General features: G+C 37.9%; 1 protein-coding gene and 1 non-coding gene across 3 annotated transcripts in view; both read left to right on the forward strand.

Moving 5' to 3' along the window:
• Positions 1-16,768, forward strand: part of LOC144663556 (peripheral plasma membrane protein CASK-like) — a 40,341-nt gene extending 23,573 nt beyond the window's left edge. The window contains exons 16-29 of one of the 2 annotated variants that reach the window (XM_078524547.1): positions 1,437-1,523; positions 3,995-4,078; positions 5,422-5,604; positions 5,711-5,789; positions 7,386-7,471; positions 8,310-8,378; positions 8,851-9,047; positions 9,852-9,898; positions 11,076-11,144; positions 11,725-11,805; positions 12,060-12,140; positions 12,324-12,526; positions 13,503-13,619; positions 14,308-16,768. In XM_078524547.1, coding sequence (XP_078380673.1) covers positions 1,437-1,523; positions 3,995-4,078; positions 5,422-5,604; positions 5,711-5,789; positions 7,386-7,471; positions 8,310-8,378; positions 8,851-9,047; positions 9,852-9,898; positions 11,076-11,144; positions 11,725-11,805; positions 12,060-12,140; positions 12,324-12,526; positions 13,503-13,619; positions 14,308-14,484 — 1,560 coding nt within the window. In that variant the 3' untranslated portion in view covers positions 14,485-16,768. The remainder of the gene's footprint in view (positions 1-1,436; positions 1,524-3,994; positions 4,079-5,421; positions 5,605-5,710; positions 5,790-7,385; positions 7,472-8,309; positions 8,379-8,850; positions 9,048-9,851; positions 9,899-11,075; positions 11,145-11,724; positions 11,806-12,059; positions 12,141-12,323; positions 12,527-13,502; positions 13,620-14,307) is intronic. The other variant, XM_078524548.1, reaches the window with a different exon arrangement.
• LOC144664544 (U12 minor spliceosomal RNA) lies at positions 6,508-6,657 on the forward strand. The gene has a single exon (XR_013572824.1). It is a non-coding gene; the product is annotated as a U12 minor spliceosomal RNA (small nuclear RNA).
• Positions 16,769-16,951: the final 183 nt, after the last annotated feature.

The following is a 16,951-nucleotide window of genomic DNA, read 5'->3' on the forward strand; positions in this document are numbered from 1 at the left end:
TGAGCGTCTCAGAGTACTTGTGTGACGTCAGCATTTTTAAAAGCACGTCTTTTTATCTAATGCATTAATTCGCCATTTGCGGTCACCATGGTGACCGCAAATGGCGAATTTAATGTGCACGGAAAGTGAAACGCATAAAACGTGTGCATTTTCAGACGAAAACTCAAACGTTTCTAAACGGCAGCAACAAAAAGCCTAGTTTCTAGTAATTATAGCCTTTCGAACAACCGAACGCTGCACGCTTGAAACTAGGAAAGTAAAAAATTTACAAGCTAAGGTCCTAAAACCACTGTTCTTTTTAGCGAGGGCGTTCGACCACACATTGTTATCTTTTTATCAAGTTTTATTTACTTGTAATAACTGTATAGTCTATCGTGTTTTTAAAACGTGAGTAAATTTGATTGAGTTAATTATAAAAACTGTTTTGCGTTTCTGATCAGTCCTTGCAGAATAATTAAATAGAACCGATGTGTTTCACTTCGCAATGCATTAACATTGTTATTCTTTCTGGTGCATATTAAAGCTTTATTTGGAAAAACCCAATTTAAAGTTTGCTGGCTTCAATTCATTGCATTTTGGCGAAACTGAACAACTGAAAATGTCAAAAGTTGGAACTTTTCAAAATTCTTTTTACCATTATGTCAGCGGGGTGGCTCAGCTGGCTGTTTTAACAGCGACAACGAAACTCTTTGTGGGATTTTTTAATGAGCTGGGCCATACAATTGTAAGCGGTTATGCAGCATAAAAATTGCTCTGAAAATCGATTGAAATTTTTAAGGAAACCAGACGTTGGAAGATGGTTAAGAAGAAAAGTAAAACGAAAACAGTTTCTTTTCTAGGAAATCTCGGTTATTGTGTTAAGATGCTTAAGTTTTGACGGTTTTAATTGGATTTCTTCTTTAATTTAATCCGACAATAAAATACTATAGGCAATAAACAATAATGTTTCCAAAACTGCGTATTTTTGATGAAAGTATAATTTGCTTCCCAAGCAAGCTTACGGGTGTTGTTTTGCTGTTTTATAATCAAGTGAAATATAATAGTTTTGGAATATGCCAGTAATATGCCAAAAAATAAATATAACTGAGCTCGACAAATTAATTTTTAAATATTGAATTTCAATATTCTTTGCATAAAACCAGTAGTTTTGTGGTTTGAATTTGAATCGGATTCGCTGTCGACTGTTCGTTGCTGAACGTCCGTTGTACGTTTTACTTGCGAATTTATCAACTGAAATTTTTATAAAAAGTAATTTCGACGAATCCCTTGCGAAATTTCGTTTATTAGTAAGTACATTAGTGGGAATTGCGGGTTTCGATATTCAAATGTTATCTCTTTTTGATTAATAATTGATCCCGTCTGTCAGATATCTTTTATAAGCTGACAGTAGAATGCTAGCGCGTTTGTTACAAAGCCGCTGTGTCGCCATGTTGCAGGTCTATGATAGAAGTCAGGAATGGACCGACGAAAACCGGACATGCCCTTCGACGTCTTCTCCGAGCGCTGTGCAAGACGCAAAGGAGGTAAGACTGCGAAGATTAATCTTATTGTAAACTTTTCATTCATTTTTTTTAAAGAAGCTTTCTGTTAAGCGCTTTTTTAGGCCGAGTTCCTTTTCGAGATGTCTATAACAACACCGTACATGTTTTGTAGTCTTCAAAGGGTTTCTGCTCGCTTTGAAATCTTTTCACTGTGGCCTTAGCCGTACAAAAGCAGGTTAATAGCGAGAAACCTGCGTTTTCAAGCCTAAATATTCGTTTATTATTTATAAAACTACCAACTGCCGATTTCCATAGCTTGCTTTTGTTGTTAAAATGCCTTACAAATGTGTCGTTTGTGGTTTGACTGTTTCTTTTGAGTAAAACGAACGTTTTAGAGCCACGTTTACTGCTGGTAAAAGGTGTGCGTTGTCTAATTAAATGAACTATTGATTCTGTTTTAAGCATAAATGCTGAAAAGGTTTTGTTCTTCACAGAAAATTGAGCAACTTTCCTACCACACTCCTTTACTTTCCAAACATGGAAATATAAATTCTCTTTGCGAATAGCCTTATAGACTCTTTTAAAACGTTGTGAGAATTTGGCTTTGGATCAATACAATATCCCCAAACTGATGAGTTTCGAAATTCTCCTTACGTTCCTGGTTAACAATGTATGGACTTTGAAAGGAGAAACTACATGTTGGTCACATTAGTGAGGAATCAAATGAAGCAACTGGCTAAGTAAATTCTTATCGTTTTGCAAATAATTTTTACGCTGGATGTGTAAATTTCATCCTTTTTTGCGTGACCGAATTTTTCAAATCATAAACGTTTGACTCCCTAATCCGCTTAAACTGTAATTCAAATCTGTAAGTCGTGAATGATTTTGTCTAAAATAAAGAAAATGCTATTTTGAATGGAACACAAAACAGTGTTATAGTAAGCTCGGCTGTCTATTTCCGCGCCAAATGGGCGATTTTTTGACATCTCCTTGGCTTAGTTTTAGCATCATTATATATAATGGCTTTTTTCATTTCTTACCCAATCAAAAGCCGAGTTACTTTGGGAGGCGGGAAATCATAATCGATTAATTTCTCGTGCGACAGCCGGCTGTTTGATTGGCTGAGGAGTTAAAAAAAGCCAACTAAAACACGCCAGCAATTGGCAATAACCTTTTATGTTTTTAGTAGCGTATAATACACAAGCATGTATAGAACTGTAAAAATTTTTATGTTTAGAAAGGCCAAAATTTTACGAACGTGCTAAAAAACGTACCCAGTTTGGATTGAATTCCACTTAGCTGGCATAATTTTTTTTAAGTTTTTCTTAAAATTGAAAACGTTCAGCGCCAGCCATCTAAAAAACAGACTTTTTATTTTATGCGAAAACGAATTGTGGAAGAAAAATGTATTTCCCAAACCATACAGCTTGCTTTATGAAATTATAGCTTGAACTAACACATGTAAGTTCATTGTAAGTTGATTTATCCTTCAACAATGAGATTTAAATGATTCTGTTAATCCTCGAGTTCTAACAATATTTCAACTCGAAGTTATAAGTAGACCAGTAGTTTAGAATTTAAAAACGGCGGAGAATTAAAGATAACAAATCGTCCGCTGCACCCGGGTGGTTCTAACAGGAGAAGCATCTTGTTAATGATTAGCCAGTTGTTTATGTAATTTCCGTCTTGTGATTTTATAAGAACAGTTCGAATTGTGCAACAATCAGTTTTATCTCGTCGCGCCGAGTAAGGACCGAGTAATTTAAGATAGAAGGCCTTATTACATTTATTCAAGGACTGTATCGGAGAAAGAGGTATGATTACGCCGATTTGTAATTTATAAGTAATGTTGAATCAAGTTATTCTTTCTTATGTGATCGGCCGAATAGCATAGTTTCGTGTTAGGATGTGATACACGAGGAATTGTGTAATAATGTACGTAAAGAATTATATTTTCAATTAGGTTTGGCTATAATTATATTTTCAGTTTTTACGTGATTCCAAGTAATTAAACAAAGAAAGAAAGACAGAAGAGACTTGCTAATTTCTTAGTTAATGGCTTTGTCCGGCCTTTTAAGAAAAAAAGAACGGCATCTATTACACATCTATTTGAAATGTAGTTTTCTTAGTTATTCATAATGTTTTCTGCTTTGTTTCGCACTTTACTTTCAAATATGACCTGAGTAAAAAGTTATCAGAAAAACAGTTTATCTGAGATTAGCGTTAATCGGCCTTAGAATTACCGGGGCGTGTTTTTTCATCTGTATCTTGATTGGTTACAATGGAACTTGTTTTAAAGTACATGCATAAAATTATATTACCGCTTTCCGGAATAAATTCTTTAAAGGCGAAAGCATTATTGTAAGTGTTGCATTTGCTGTTATGTACATTCCAGTTTCCGTTGCCTTTTGCTTATCTTGTAATAACTTCTCTCTGATTTTGCCAATTGACCGATGTTTGCGGTTATCTCTCCGTTATTTTTCCTTCGTGCTGATATTTTATGATATCTTTAGGTTATTGACCTGGTCGAGTTCAGGGCAGAAGACGACGACGATTGTTACGAGTTGCAAAATATCTTGTCGGACCCCCACGTCATGGTAAGTTGTAAAATAAATGTGATATCTTTATGATACACGTTAATTTAGAAGTTTATCAAAACCAGAAGGTTTTTTAATAAAGCACTCGCAGTACTGCCTTAACGAATATTTGACTTTGTGTTGTTCGTTTGATTTCTCCTGTCTTAAAGGGGCAGTCACGAAGTACCTTAAGCCACTACGGCCACAAACAAGGATGATTGGGATGCAATGACACCACAGTGAGAGAAAAGGTCGGGCCGACGCGCGCGCTCCCCCTTTGCCCATCCATGCCCCTGGCCCGGTGAGTCCGCCCGCATATCAGATCGTGACCAGTGGCAGTGCCGAAATTACCTCAAGTTGCGTGACATTGCCCCTTAAAATGAGCGATGTCACGATGACATTAGGATGTACAAAATTAGCCTTTAATCGAAAAAATTCCCCGATTAGTAATTTACTCAGATGTAATAAACACAAAAGAAGGAATAATTAACCAATAGGAAACAACCGTGTACGTAAACAACTGGTTGGGGATAAATTTTTGAAGGTTTGGAAACCGTGACGTAAGTTCTTTCACTAAAACCGTTATGTAACGGGACACAGTCTGTACATGCAATGGAAATGCCATTATTTGTAGCTTTTTATATAGCTATCTTCGGTGGTACTTTGTTTTTTAGGTACAGTCTCAATAAGACGCGTTTTATCGTGGAGCAAAGAATACTCGTCTAGTAAATATATCTTATCAGACATTTTAGTGTGTAGTATCGCTGTTTATTTTTTACGAGTCTTGCGGTATTTTGGCGAGCCTGGAGTCGAATTACAAACAAAAATTGAAAATGTAAAGTGATACTACACACTAAAATGTCTAGCAATAGATTTATTGTTCAACGTTTTTTTTCCGGTCTAATCGTTCGTGCGGTCAGGAGGTAAAAGAGGACACCATATTTATTCGAATAAACGCCGGGCGATTAAAATTTTTGTGATTCGAGTGCGGCGTTATACGAGGGCGGCGTAAATTTAATTCATTTCTTCAAAAAAGCATGGAAACTGAACATGCTAAAAAGAAACATGTGAGTCTGTCCAAAAGTCATAAATCTGAAACATGACAACAAGGGATGATGAGCGATCGAAAAACGCCGCATATGATGCGGCGTATCGAAGGGCTTATTAATATTTTGCTCAAAATGCGGCGTTTAATCGAATAAATACGGTACACGGAACCTGTTTAACCGGTCTTGCAGAGTACAAATGTCCTGAGATATTTGTACTCGTCTTGCGCGATATTTTGAGTCCACGAAGCAGAGTTGGATAATAATACTTCTAATTCAACAGGTTCAAATGTTTAACTAGAAATGTTCTTTCGCCAGGCAATGCTGGAGTCGCATGACGAGGTATTGAAGAACACCACCACAGGTGAAGAAGTCAACCCGTACCCGCCTGAGAACACAACTGCGTTTAGCAGCAGATTGGACGACTCTGTTGGAGATCGACCGGAAAAACTAACACGTGTTCGACTTGTTCAGTTCCACAAAAATCCCAACGAACCTATGGTAAGTCAATGTGCGCACGCCTTGCGTGCCTATGTGTCGCCATTCTCGTGTTGGTCAAAAGCTACTAGAACAAGCCTTAACTGTTGGTATTGTAATTTCTCGTTAGGGGATCACTCTAAAGCTGAATGAAGAAGGGAGGTGTATTGTGGCGCGGATCATGCATGGAGGAATGATTCATAGACAAGGTGGGCATTAATAAACTTGTGCATTGGTACCGTATGGTTAAGTACGGGTTTCTAAGCGTGTGTAGATATCACGTAAAAAGGAGGCCGTGTTTTAGTAAAATCGAGAATTGTCGAATAAACTTTGAAAAATTTAAAAGGAGACAATGTTCGTGCGCTTTAAAAGATGGAAATGTGACTTTTTATCTTCAGTTAGTGCAGAAACAACTTCAATGCAATTTGTTATCATTAAAATAAACAGTTTCGGTGTGTGTATCGATTTAATTTACTTGATGCCGTCTGTTACGGAAAATGCTATATGTCCTTAACAGTTTGCACTTCAACAATAACCACAATGCTAGAATTTTGGCGGCTGTATTTTCGTTACATGTAAAACATCAACAAACCTTAATGAATATTAAAATGACAATTTACTCGTAGACGTTTGCAAAATTCCAATTTCACGATAATGCAATTCTACAAAACACGATGTCCATACTTTTCAGAAGTATTTTGCGTTTTTAGCCTAAGTCGTATTGCGCATGCGTGGTAAACTTTTTCTTGCAAACCTTTATGAAATTTGCTGATTTCGTTATCTTGATTATCATTGCGAAACACACTTCAATTTGAGAAAAGAAAAGTGAATTCTAGAACAAATTATCAAAATATTATATTTTACATGCTTCCCACAAGTGTGGGGCGTTGAATGCACATAACAGAACCTTGTCAAGCATAGGTTTCTTTGCCTTAAACTAATGAGTAAGGAAAATAACGATCTGGGTGACGCCAGATCTTGTGGCTAGTGTCACTTTCAATTTTTCACGGGGTTGCAGGCTGCCCTCGGGTGACCCGCTTACTTCTGCGGGATGCCCGTGTTGTAGCGGCCTCCGCAACAATCCCCACCTCAAAACAGAAAAGAAAAGAAAAACCTATGGTAGCAATGCGCGCAAGGTCTAAAAATAGATTGCATTTTACAGTAAAAATGTATAGGACAGAACCCCGATAAAACGATGAGAATTTAGCGAACCGAACGTAAACTCTTTCCCGATATAACGATATTATTCGTACACAGTCACAATTAAGTAAACAAAACATCGAATTTAATGCAATAACATCACAGTAATCTCTGTAATCTTTGACTCCTTGTGATAAAACATATACGTTGCAGGGATTTGGAAATGTTTTTGTTTTGTTTTGTTGCACTTGTACGATTCATTTAGTACAGAAGTTCCTGTGTAAATTTTGAAAACTTCTACTGCTTTGCAAACTGTTTGAAGACATTGCTGCGTGCTTAACATGTTACATTTGTGAATCATTTGATACTCGTTTCAAATTTAATTAAGTAATATGCAGTAAAAACTACACGCTGGGTTTATCCCGATATAACGATATTTTTTGGTTATTTTTCGGCCATATCGTTATTTCGGGAGTTTCGATATAACGATTCCTCGATAAATTTTTAATTTTAATTTAATTTTAATTTTACGGCACCGTGATTTAATTAATTAATTTTACGGCACCATAATTTAATTTTGATATAATTGTACTGCTCCCTTGGTATATCGTTATATCGGGGTTCCACTGTAATTGACTCATTTTTTTTTTCTTTTCTCCCATTAGGCACACTACATCCCGGGGACGAAATACGAGAGATAAATGGAGTAAACGTGGCCGACAAATCAGTTGAGAATCTTCAAGCCATTTTGGTAAGTGCTGCGAGAACTGGACAACATTGCTTGTTTTCACCATATCGTAGTTCAAACAATTTCTTTGCATTACCGCTTTTCCAGAGTAATCATTATGGAATTTCTTCTTAAATATTCGATGCATTTTTTAACAAATAGGCGAGGAGAATAACGAAAATCATCAACAAAGTGATAATAACATGTTGCACCACCAAGTTCTCCTAACTAACATTTAAGGACGTGAATAGCGTTTAGAAAGGAGAATCTATATTTCCATCTTAAAGAGATTAAAGATGAAGCGTCTTGAAAAGCTAAGTCTAAATTTTTCAAGATTGTTGTTTGTAATCCGTGTGAGCCTTTCTCAATTTCTTTGGCGTTTTTCTAACTTTTTAAGACTTTTACAAGGTTTGTACAGTCCTTGAATTCTGGCAACCCTTTGAATCTAGAAAACTAAAGAAGGTATTGCAATACCTTTCTAGAATCAAGGTCTTTTAAAAAATGAAGCCAAAATTCAAGGGTATTTTTTTTAACTTACATGGTTTGTACAGTCCTGACAAGCCCTTGAATCCAAAAGTGTTTGTTTTTGGCGACTGACAGTTACCTTAGACAATTTGGGCAATGAGATCAAGCGCTTGAAAATTTATCTTGTGCCCTTAAAACGTTCTTTAATTTTGTTTGGCTTTAACTGTACGAACCACGTTTCATTTTCGTTTTAAAGGTGATTTGAAATTAGATAAAACATAGTTTGTACAATAACATGGCAAAAAGTTACATATTTTTTCGTGACAGCTACCTAAGTTACTTACTAAAGAAGAAATAAAATGCAACTAAACCTCAATAATGTTTTTCCTTTACACAGCGCGATGCTAGTGGAAATGTGACGTTTAAAATCGTACCAAGCTCAAGAAATATCACTCAAGCTTCTGAGGTAATTGCTCTTTAAACTTTGAAAGGGCTGATTGTCAACCCCCCCCCCCCCCCCCCCCCCCCCTCCCAACTCAACTGTAGAGTGTGTTATGTGTTGTATATCGTTGTCGCAACATAATAAATGACGTTATTTAAGTATCATGAATAATGTTGATTTTATGTTCAAAGAGTTTAGTCGAACGTTATTGTTATATGCACTAAACGCTACAGATGCAAAATCTTTTTTTAACTGTACATCAAATCAATTTTTGTTGTGAAAAATGACTTCCGACAATAGGCAATCCCTCCACTTGAATGGTGATACTATATAGTCCTCGTCTCTATAAACCAAAGCGCGTTAGTTCGTCTTTGTTTTGTTAAAACAGTGGCCGCTATTTGAGCAATACCTTTGCAAGTTTCGAGTGTACGTGCGGGTACTTATGGACTCCTCGTGTATTTTATATAGCGTACTGACATACCGCTGCATGTTTCAGGTGTTTGTGCGGGCGCTGTTTGATTACGATCCTCGGGGGGATGACCTAATTCCGTGCCAGCAGGCGGGGTTATCCTTTAAATGTGGGGATATTATCCAAGTTGTGAGCAAAGCTGACCCTTATTGGTGGCAGGCCATGAAAGCGGACGACAAAGACGGATTTGCTGGACTTGCTCCCTCGCCCGAGCTTCAGGAATGGTAAGTATTCGGAGATTTGCCGAGTTCTTCCAAAAAGAGCCAAATGCTGTCGGAGGTGACTCGCCAAATGGCGTCCTTTGTTTTCAGGATATAGAAAGTCAAGTTCTGCACTTTTTTGCAAACTCTTTAATAATTTATCAAGTTAAAACAAAGGAAATCAGAACCGTTACGGTGGTTAACGTCTGATGTTAATTAGCATAGATTTTTACGATTTTATTTCGCCGTTTATTCATCATTTTTATGTTTCGACTGCGAAGAAACCAACACTCGAGGCAGTGTTTTATAACATTTCCAAACTCCTCGAAGTTCGTCAAAAAAAACCCCACCGCTGTGCGTCATATTTTCAACCCCCTTCTCGGTGATTGGAAATTTGATAAAATACTCTCTCTCGTGTTTGATAGATAGCTTCATATTGAAAGGAATCTAAAAATCATAGTAACGAAATATTTCAAACATGAAACGAAATATTTCAAAGTGTTTCATCGCATTTCCAAACATCGGGTATTTTTTTGAGGAATTGCAGCGGAGTATTTATCTCGAGTGTTTGATAGATCTTCCCAAACTAAACTAAAATTAAGGGGGGAAAGCGGAGAAATAAAATCGTAAAAATTGATGCTAATTAGCATCGAATATCCACACCACCGTCACGGTAAAATGATTTTGGTTTTGTTTTAATTATATAGCTAGATATAGAGAAGTTATGATTTGATTATTACCTGAATCTGAGAGGGACAAGTTTTACAAAGGACCGTCTGCAAGTAACTGTTGTAACATGCTCTTTTTTTCTTTTTTTTTTTTTTTCAGGCGAGTTTCGTGTTTAGCTGCGGAAAAAGCCAGGAAACAGAATGGTGGTGAGAACGTTTTTGTCAGTGGGAGGGGTGGGAAGTTCTTGTTTTGTTACCGTCGTACGCTTGCAACAATGAATGTTACCGCTGGTAGGGCATTGCGGAACGTCTGTTACAATCCAAGGTGGAGGGGAGGAGTGGGCGAATGTCTAGTTGCGATCCGCTTCGGTGGGGGGATGGGTAGTGGGCCTAAAATGCTGCAATGTATGTAATCTATGGCTGGTTTAGGTGAGAGAAGGTTATTCTTGTCAACAACATGCACTTCTTTCTATTTGTTGTCTTTGACGTTCGGTATAAACGGAAAGCGTCGACTCCGTTTTTATTTTTCAAACGGTTTCATTCGTTGTTTTTATTGCACTCTTGTCCGCCAGATCGATTTTTGCGTGAATTTGTTGACTGCTGTGGTAGACTTTTCTACCCAGTCCCTGCTGATAAGCTCAAGAAATCATTACAGTCAACTCTCTCTAAGACGGACACCGTCGGGACCGGCCCCAACTGTCCGTGTTATAGAGGTGTCCGCCTTATAGAGAGTCGAGGTAACGTGACACCAGAAATTTTGAGACCATAAAGCTAAACGGCCATGCACAACGAATACACGTCTGTTTTAGTCACTTACGTTAGCAAAACGTATAAAGTGGAACAAAAATAATATCAGAGATTTGACTTGTTTGTTAATAACAAACGGTGATACTGTAAGTAGAAAACTAAATCTTCAAGTATAAGCAGAGAAGTAATGCGTTTTAGCGGATTGTTTTTTGGTAAACTGGGTATTCTAAAGGCGCTGACCTGCTATGCTATATGTCGATAACAAGTTTTGAAGTATTATTCACGAAAAAAAAACTTTAAGTGCCTGTCCGTTGGCGGTTTCAAAGTGTCCGTTGTCCGTCTTATAGAGGTGTCCGTTAAGAGAGAGTTGACTGTAAACCAATAATTATTATAATGAATTATTGTTTCTATACCGCGTAATTTTTTTCCCTGTGCTTATGCCATGTGAAGACAGCATAAGAAGAGTATACGTTGATCGTTCTTCTTATGAATTGCCAGCTCAGGCTCGCAAAATCCAAGAACACAGCACTGTGCCCCCACCCAGTGCTTGACACTAGGCTACTCAATCCAGAGTCCATTAGGCTACAGGTCCTAGTACCACTACGAAACTTACGTGTATTAATCTTCTTTGTTTCAGCAACTTGCATCTGGTTCAACAAGAAAAAGAAGAGTGGTCGGGATAAGTACGTCGCTAAGCATAATGCAGGTAGGTGTCATATTACTCTTTCTCTTACTCTCGGTATATAGAAAGATCCAAATAACAGGTCACTATAATAGCAAGACGCCAAAAAAAATGATAATAATAATAAACAAAAAATGAAAAAAGTTTGTCAAGACAAAGCAAAAATTGGGACGAATTACGAACGACTGACTGTTATCATTACCGTAGATTTCTTAGGAAGATACGACGATGTTTCCATCACATCCTAATCGAATGCTGTATGTAGAATCGCGATGTGGAACAGTTGTCTAGCAGCTCTCAAAAGCTTGTAATTCTACCGATTGGTCCTCAAGTGTAACAGCTGCTATTCAGTGTTTTTAGTCTAGGGGCATTGTTCTTGTTGTTTGTTCTATTGTTCTGTAGAAGAGTAGGGGGCCATTTATGCGAGACCTTGCGACAGCTGATACCCGTCCCATGTAGAATATGGGCCGTGGGGTGTTGCCGAATATGCAACGCCTTTCCAGTGTTCTGTTTGGTTGTATTCGTCAAGTCATATGGTAATGATTACATTGATGAACAAACTTTAAGTAGTTTAACAGACTTTTTCTCTCAATTTTTGTTTCAGTATTTGATCAGCTTGATCTCGTTACTTACGAAGAAGTTGTAAAGTTGGATTACTTCAAACGAAAGACGCTTGTTCTTCTTGGTAAGACATTGGAAATGTTATATTCCGTCCGTACCACGATTGAAATACGATATCTCTTTATTGATTGCTTTACATTTATAAAATGCTAGTTCTGTGAAAATGAAAGTACATTAAATTATAAACAGCATCACAAATGCTAGTCTCTTTCGTACCCGTTGTTTAGGCTTGTCACGCAACGCTCCTTGCGTGACGACCTATATAACGTTCGCGAAGGAGATGAGATATTCCTAACCGGGTTGTTTTGTTTCTTTCAGGTGCCCATGGTGTCGGAAGAAGACATATTAAAAACACGCTTATAAATAAATATCCCGAGAGATTCTCTTACCCAATTCCTCGTAAGTAAAATCAATTTTATCTCTCCAACGTGCTTCTGCAGTTTTTGCGCCGTTATTGTGATATTTCAGTTAATTCTATGAACAGTTGGTCAGTGTCGAAATTGCCTAAAATTGCGTGCTATAGCCCTTTAAACGAAAGTGTTTCAGCAACCTTGTAATACTTTTAATACATCTTGTTGTCAGACACAACACGAGAGCCGAAGGAAGGAGAAGAAGACGGCAAAAATTACTTCTTCGTCTCTGCCGAGGACATGTTGTTGGACATTGAAGCCAACAAGTATCTGGAGTATGGAACTCACCAGGGCGCCATGTATGGAACCAAACTCGACACCATAAGAGACAACCTCAACCAGGGCCTCACGGCCATACTCGACGTGGAACCTCAGGTAAAGAGGCCCTCTAGAAAGGCCTTTCAATGAGATTCTTTTCCTTAATCTTCTTCCTCGTTTGCTTAACACCGTAAAGTTCAGAAAATTAGCAACCCCCCCCCCCCCAGAAAAAAATCGGACCCAACGGCCCCATAATAAAAAAAAGTAATAAAATAGCCGAGGAAGGTCGTTTTACAAATAGGGGACACCAAACTTAATGTATTACCAAATACAAAAGTCCTTACCCTAATATGCATAACCCTTTCGAGTATACGTCTATGGGCTTGTATTTAGTCATAGCTCTAAAAGAAAGATATGACTTTTGTCTTTTACATCGTTAAAGTATGGTTAGAGACCTGGGCCCAGTTGTTCAAAGCACGATTAAGCTAATCCAGGATTAGCGTAAAATTTGATTTCAATTTTATAACATTTCTTTGAGGTTTTCTGTTAATATTTTCTGTCCCCAGTTTTGACATGGACCAATCTCAAACTTAACCAAACATTAGCTATGGAAAACCCTTTAAAACAAGAGAAATTAAAATCTTGATCATCCTTTAATCCTGGGTTAGCGTTAATCGTCTTTCGAACAACCCGGCCCTGTAATGAACATTCACAACCACTGTATGTTTCCTATCGCTATGTTTATAGAGTTTACCATGTGATTTTCCTGTATTCCCCTAAAAAAGTCAGATGCAGTATCCCTTTCAAATATAATAGACATTTTTGAAACGCCCATTTCCATCCGAAAATAAGCAAACAAACGGTGACATGGTGCAAATATGGCAAGCTTCGCAGTGGAACTTACAAAGACACCAAAGAAATATCAAGCTTAACAGGTTGAAGTCGCTTTGTTGTTCTTTTTTATCCAGCATAGCGAATTTATACAATGTGACCGTTAGTTGCCAAAAGGGCCATTTGGCCAGACCAGCCAGCCATGCCCGCTTTAGACGCTTTAGAGAGTTAATCAGCACTTCTCTTTGCGTCTTTTTGTTAGGCATTGAAGGTTCTTCGGACGGCAGAATTCTCTCCTTACGTTGTGTTCATCTCGGCGCCGACAATCGTTGGAAGCGAAAGCATGAAGAGCCCGTCCACACCAAATGGAGACGTTGCTGTAAGTGTGAGTTTAATTATTATGGTTAACTGAGGTAGAAAATCACGAACGAGTTAGTAATAAATGCCAAAATTGCAGCTAGGGATACTCATATTCAAATATAAGAAATCATTTGACAATTGGCTAACAAAATGTTAACATGAACATTGTAAAATTAAACGTCAAGAAGACGTTTCGATCAAAATCTTGGATCTTTATCAGTTGATGGTATTCAAATGTCACAGTAAAATGTGTATAATCCTAAATGACAGTCAACTCAGACGGACACTTCCATAAGACGGACACCTGGTGTTGGTCCTGTCTCTGCTGTTTTCCAGTCATTTTACTGTAGCTAAACTCCCTATAAGACGGACACCTCTCTAAAACGGACAGTTGGAGCCGGTCCCGAAAGTGTCCGTTTTAGAGAGAGTTGACTGCATGCAGAAACAAGAAGCGGCAAATCCGCGGAAAAGAAGTATTAGGAAAACTTGAAAGGAACATGAATGGAGGAGAATTGCGAAATACAACTTTGAAATAATTGAGCTAAATTTACAAGCTTTCGCAAGCACTGTGAAAACTCTTACATAATCGTGTTACCAGCGTCCCGTTGCTATGAAACACCTCTGACAAAATCGCGGGCTCAATCAGCGTTCTAGGAGACAAGAATCACAGCTGCTCTCACAATTGTTTTGTATTTTTTTTTTCACAGGACGAAAGTCTTCAGAGGCTGGCCAAGGACTCGGACTCGCTTCGCCAGACCTACGGACACTTGTTCGACTTGACAATTGTCAACAACGATATCGACGACACCATTCGCTTGCTGGAGAACGCGCTCGAACATCTCCGCACGACCCCACAGTGGGTACCCGTGTCATGGGTGTACTAACCCCACCCTACTCCTTGTAAGGGTTCACGGATTAAACGTGCCACGTGATGCAAATAAGACGTGGTGCCATCCACCCATACCCATTCCCTCTCTTCAAGATTGGCTATGACGTCACTAGACCCATTCCTTCTGCGCCAGCTTTTAGACGATCCTTATTTATACAGACGCTTCACCTATACATAACGTTACTGTTAATGCAGGAATGGAGCTTTGAGTCGCCGCTATCTTGTTGCCATAGCAACAGTTCATGTCCATCCACCAGTCACGTGAAAGCCTCGATATGCCGCGGAGTTTTACAAGGGGCACTGGGCGCCAGGGTGGGAAATTATCTGCTGTATAGGGGAGATATTGCTCTAGTTTAAAATACTCTATACAAGGAAAATTCAGAATCTATTAGTATGCAATAAATAAGCTCGTTCCAGATTTTCAGATGGCGGTAAAACAAGAGAAAATAAAATCGCTAATCGCCCATAAAACAGCAAAGAAATACCACAGTTCTCTTGTTTGTGATGCCTGCGTAGCAGCTTTCATTGAAGAGTGCAATCTGCGAATCTGGAACAAGTTTTCAACAAAGTGAAGTCATGGTAAATTGTAATAGATATAAGTAACGAAAGACGGAATAACAGCTTTGAAGTGGCTGTTACATAATTTTATACAGATCTTTGTTCAAGTATTGTGTTAAAAATGCGAGCTGTCTGTCGCCCGTGACATGTCCCGTGGTACGCGTGATTCTCGCTCCGTGATCACGCGTGATTCTCGAAGCTCGCTTTTTGCGCCACAAAACGTGCGATATTATTTAAATTGCTAATGCGAATCGCGTGCTGTTTGTCGTGAATGGCGCCATTCCGATGTGGCTCGACAGAAATTATCTTGATACGTTTTTGACAGGTTTTTTGTTGGTTTCCACATTGCTTGACCAATCACAGTCCAAGATATTCTAGGAGACACAAGTTAACATATCCACGTGTCGATGAATTGCACGTGCGATTGTTAGCTTTTCGATTGGCTGGAAAATTAAGAAGCCAGTCAAAAACCTGTCAAAACTAATCAAAACCATAACAGTTAGGTGCAGTGCATGCTACTGTCGCTTTAACATAATTAAAAAAATAGTTTTTTCCCCTTTATGATTACAAAAGTTGAGTTGATTATCTATGCAAGATGTGTTTCTTTTGTAAATGAAAGCAGCATATAAATTGAGTTCAAGGCGAAGTAACAAGCATTTTTTAAAAAGTTTCGAAGTTTTAATGATAAAAGGCAAAGACAACTTAATTTAAGTTCTATTCTCTTTTTTGATAGAATGTAAATGATAACTTTTTTAACAATTCTACATGGCTGAGTAGTTGAGCTTTGACTATAAGAAAATTATTTTTGTTTTAAAGTTAAACAGTGCAACAATTTTTTTAAAACGCCATTACCCAGATTGCCTTAGGTTTTAATTTACTTGCAGATCATTAATCCAGGATGAAATTTCCATTTTTGGGAGTTATTATTATAATCTAATTAAAACAAGTCGTTTTTTGTGAACTGCTATAAACAGCTTATTTAAGAAGAGGACGTGATGTTCTCCCTGTTTTAGTTTGTTTTTCGTAGCTTGTTTTCCCTACGCACGCCATATATTTAACAAACTTTAATTTAATATACAATGCCTGTCTTCTCACGTATTTAGACCAGCTTGGGGTGATTGACATCTAATATCTCATAATAATGTTTATACAGAGTCAAACGTGCAGGTAACGAGAAACCGACAACTAATCTTAAGGGGAAATTGTCTTGATGCGTTGCTAAATTCTCTCAACAAGTAATGTAAGAAATGTATTGAAACCAGTGAAGAGAAATTGTATGTTGAAGTCAAAGCTTGAAGGGACATGAACTAAAGCCATGGAACGACTATGGTCGCTTTGATATTGTGATAGATTGGTATAGAAATCTTGGAGATGCTATGGCCAATCACATCTTGAGATTAAAAAAAAAAAAACAGCTAAACCAATCAGAATCAAATACCAAATCATGTGGGCGATTTTTCGGAAATATCTGATTGGTTTTTCATTATGGCGTCTGATTGGTTCTGTGAGAATTTTAAAATTTGTCGCAAGATTTGCTTGAAGTCTTGGGGCAAGTCTTGTTACAGCAACAATGAAACAGCGATAATGTAATACAGAGCGTACCTCTGGCAAGGTAAAATAAGTAATTGAATATTGTATGGTAGATGGACACTCACTTTTGTAATGAATTGTTTTTATAGAGGGATAATTGTACAATAAAGTATTTGAACATGTAGAGAGTACGACAATGTTTCCTTTCTATTGCGTTTCTAAGGCTTCACAAACGTATGAATTATCGGCCTCTTTCGCAGAGCCTCCCAGGAGACTTTGTAGACCTGTTTCTAAAGGCGTGATAGTTTTGGGGTGTCCTTTGACAACAAAACTCCAAGGGGGCAAGGTATGATTTTGGATCTTGGTTTGTTAGC

The sequence above is a fragment of the Oculina patagonica genome, chromosome 8 (assembly GCF_052425735.1).
Source record: "Oculina patagonica isolate OP01 chromosome 8, crgOcupat, whole genome shotgun sequence".
Taxonomy (NCBI): Eukaryota; Metazoa; Cnidaria; class Anthozoa; order Scleractinia; family Oculinidae; genus Oculina; species Oculina patagonica.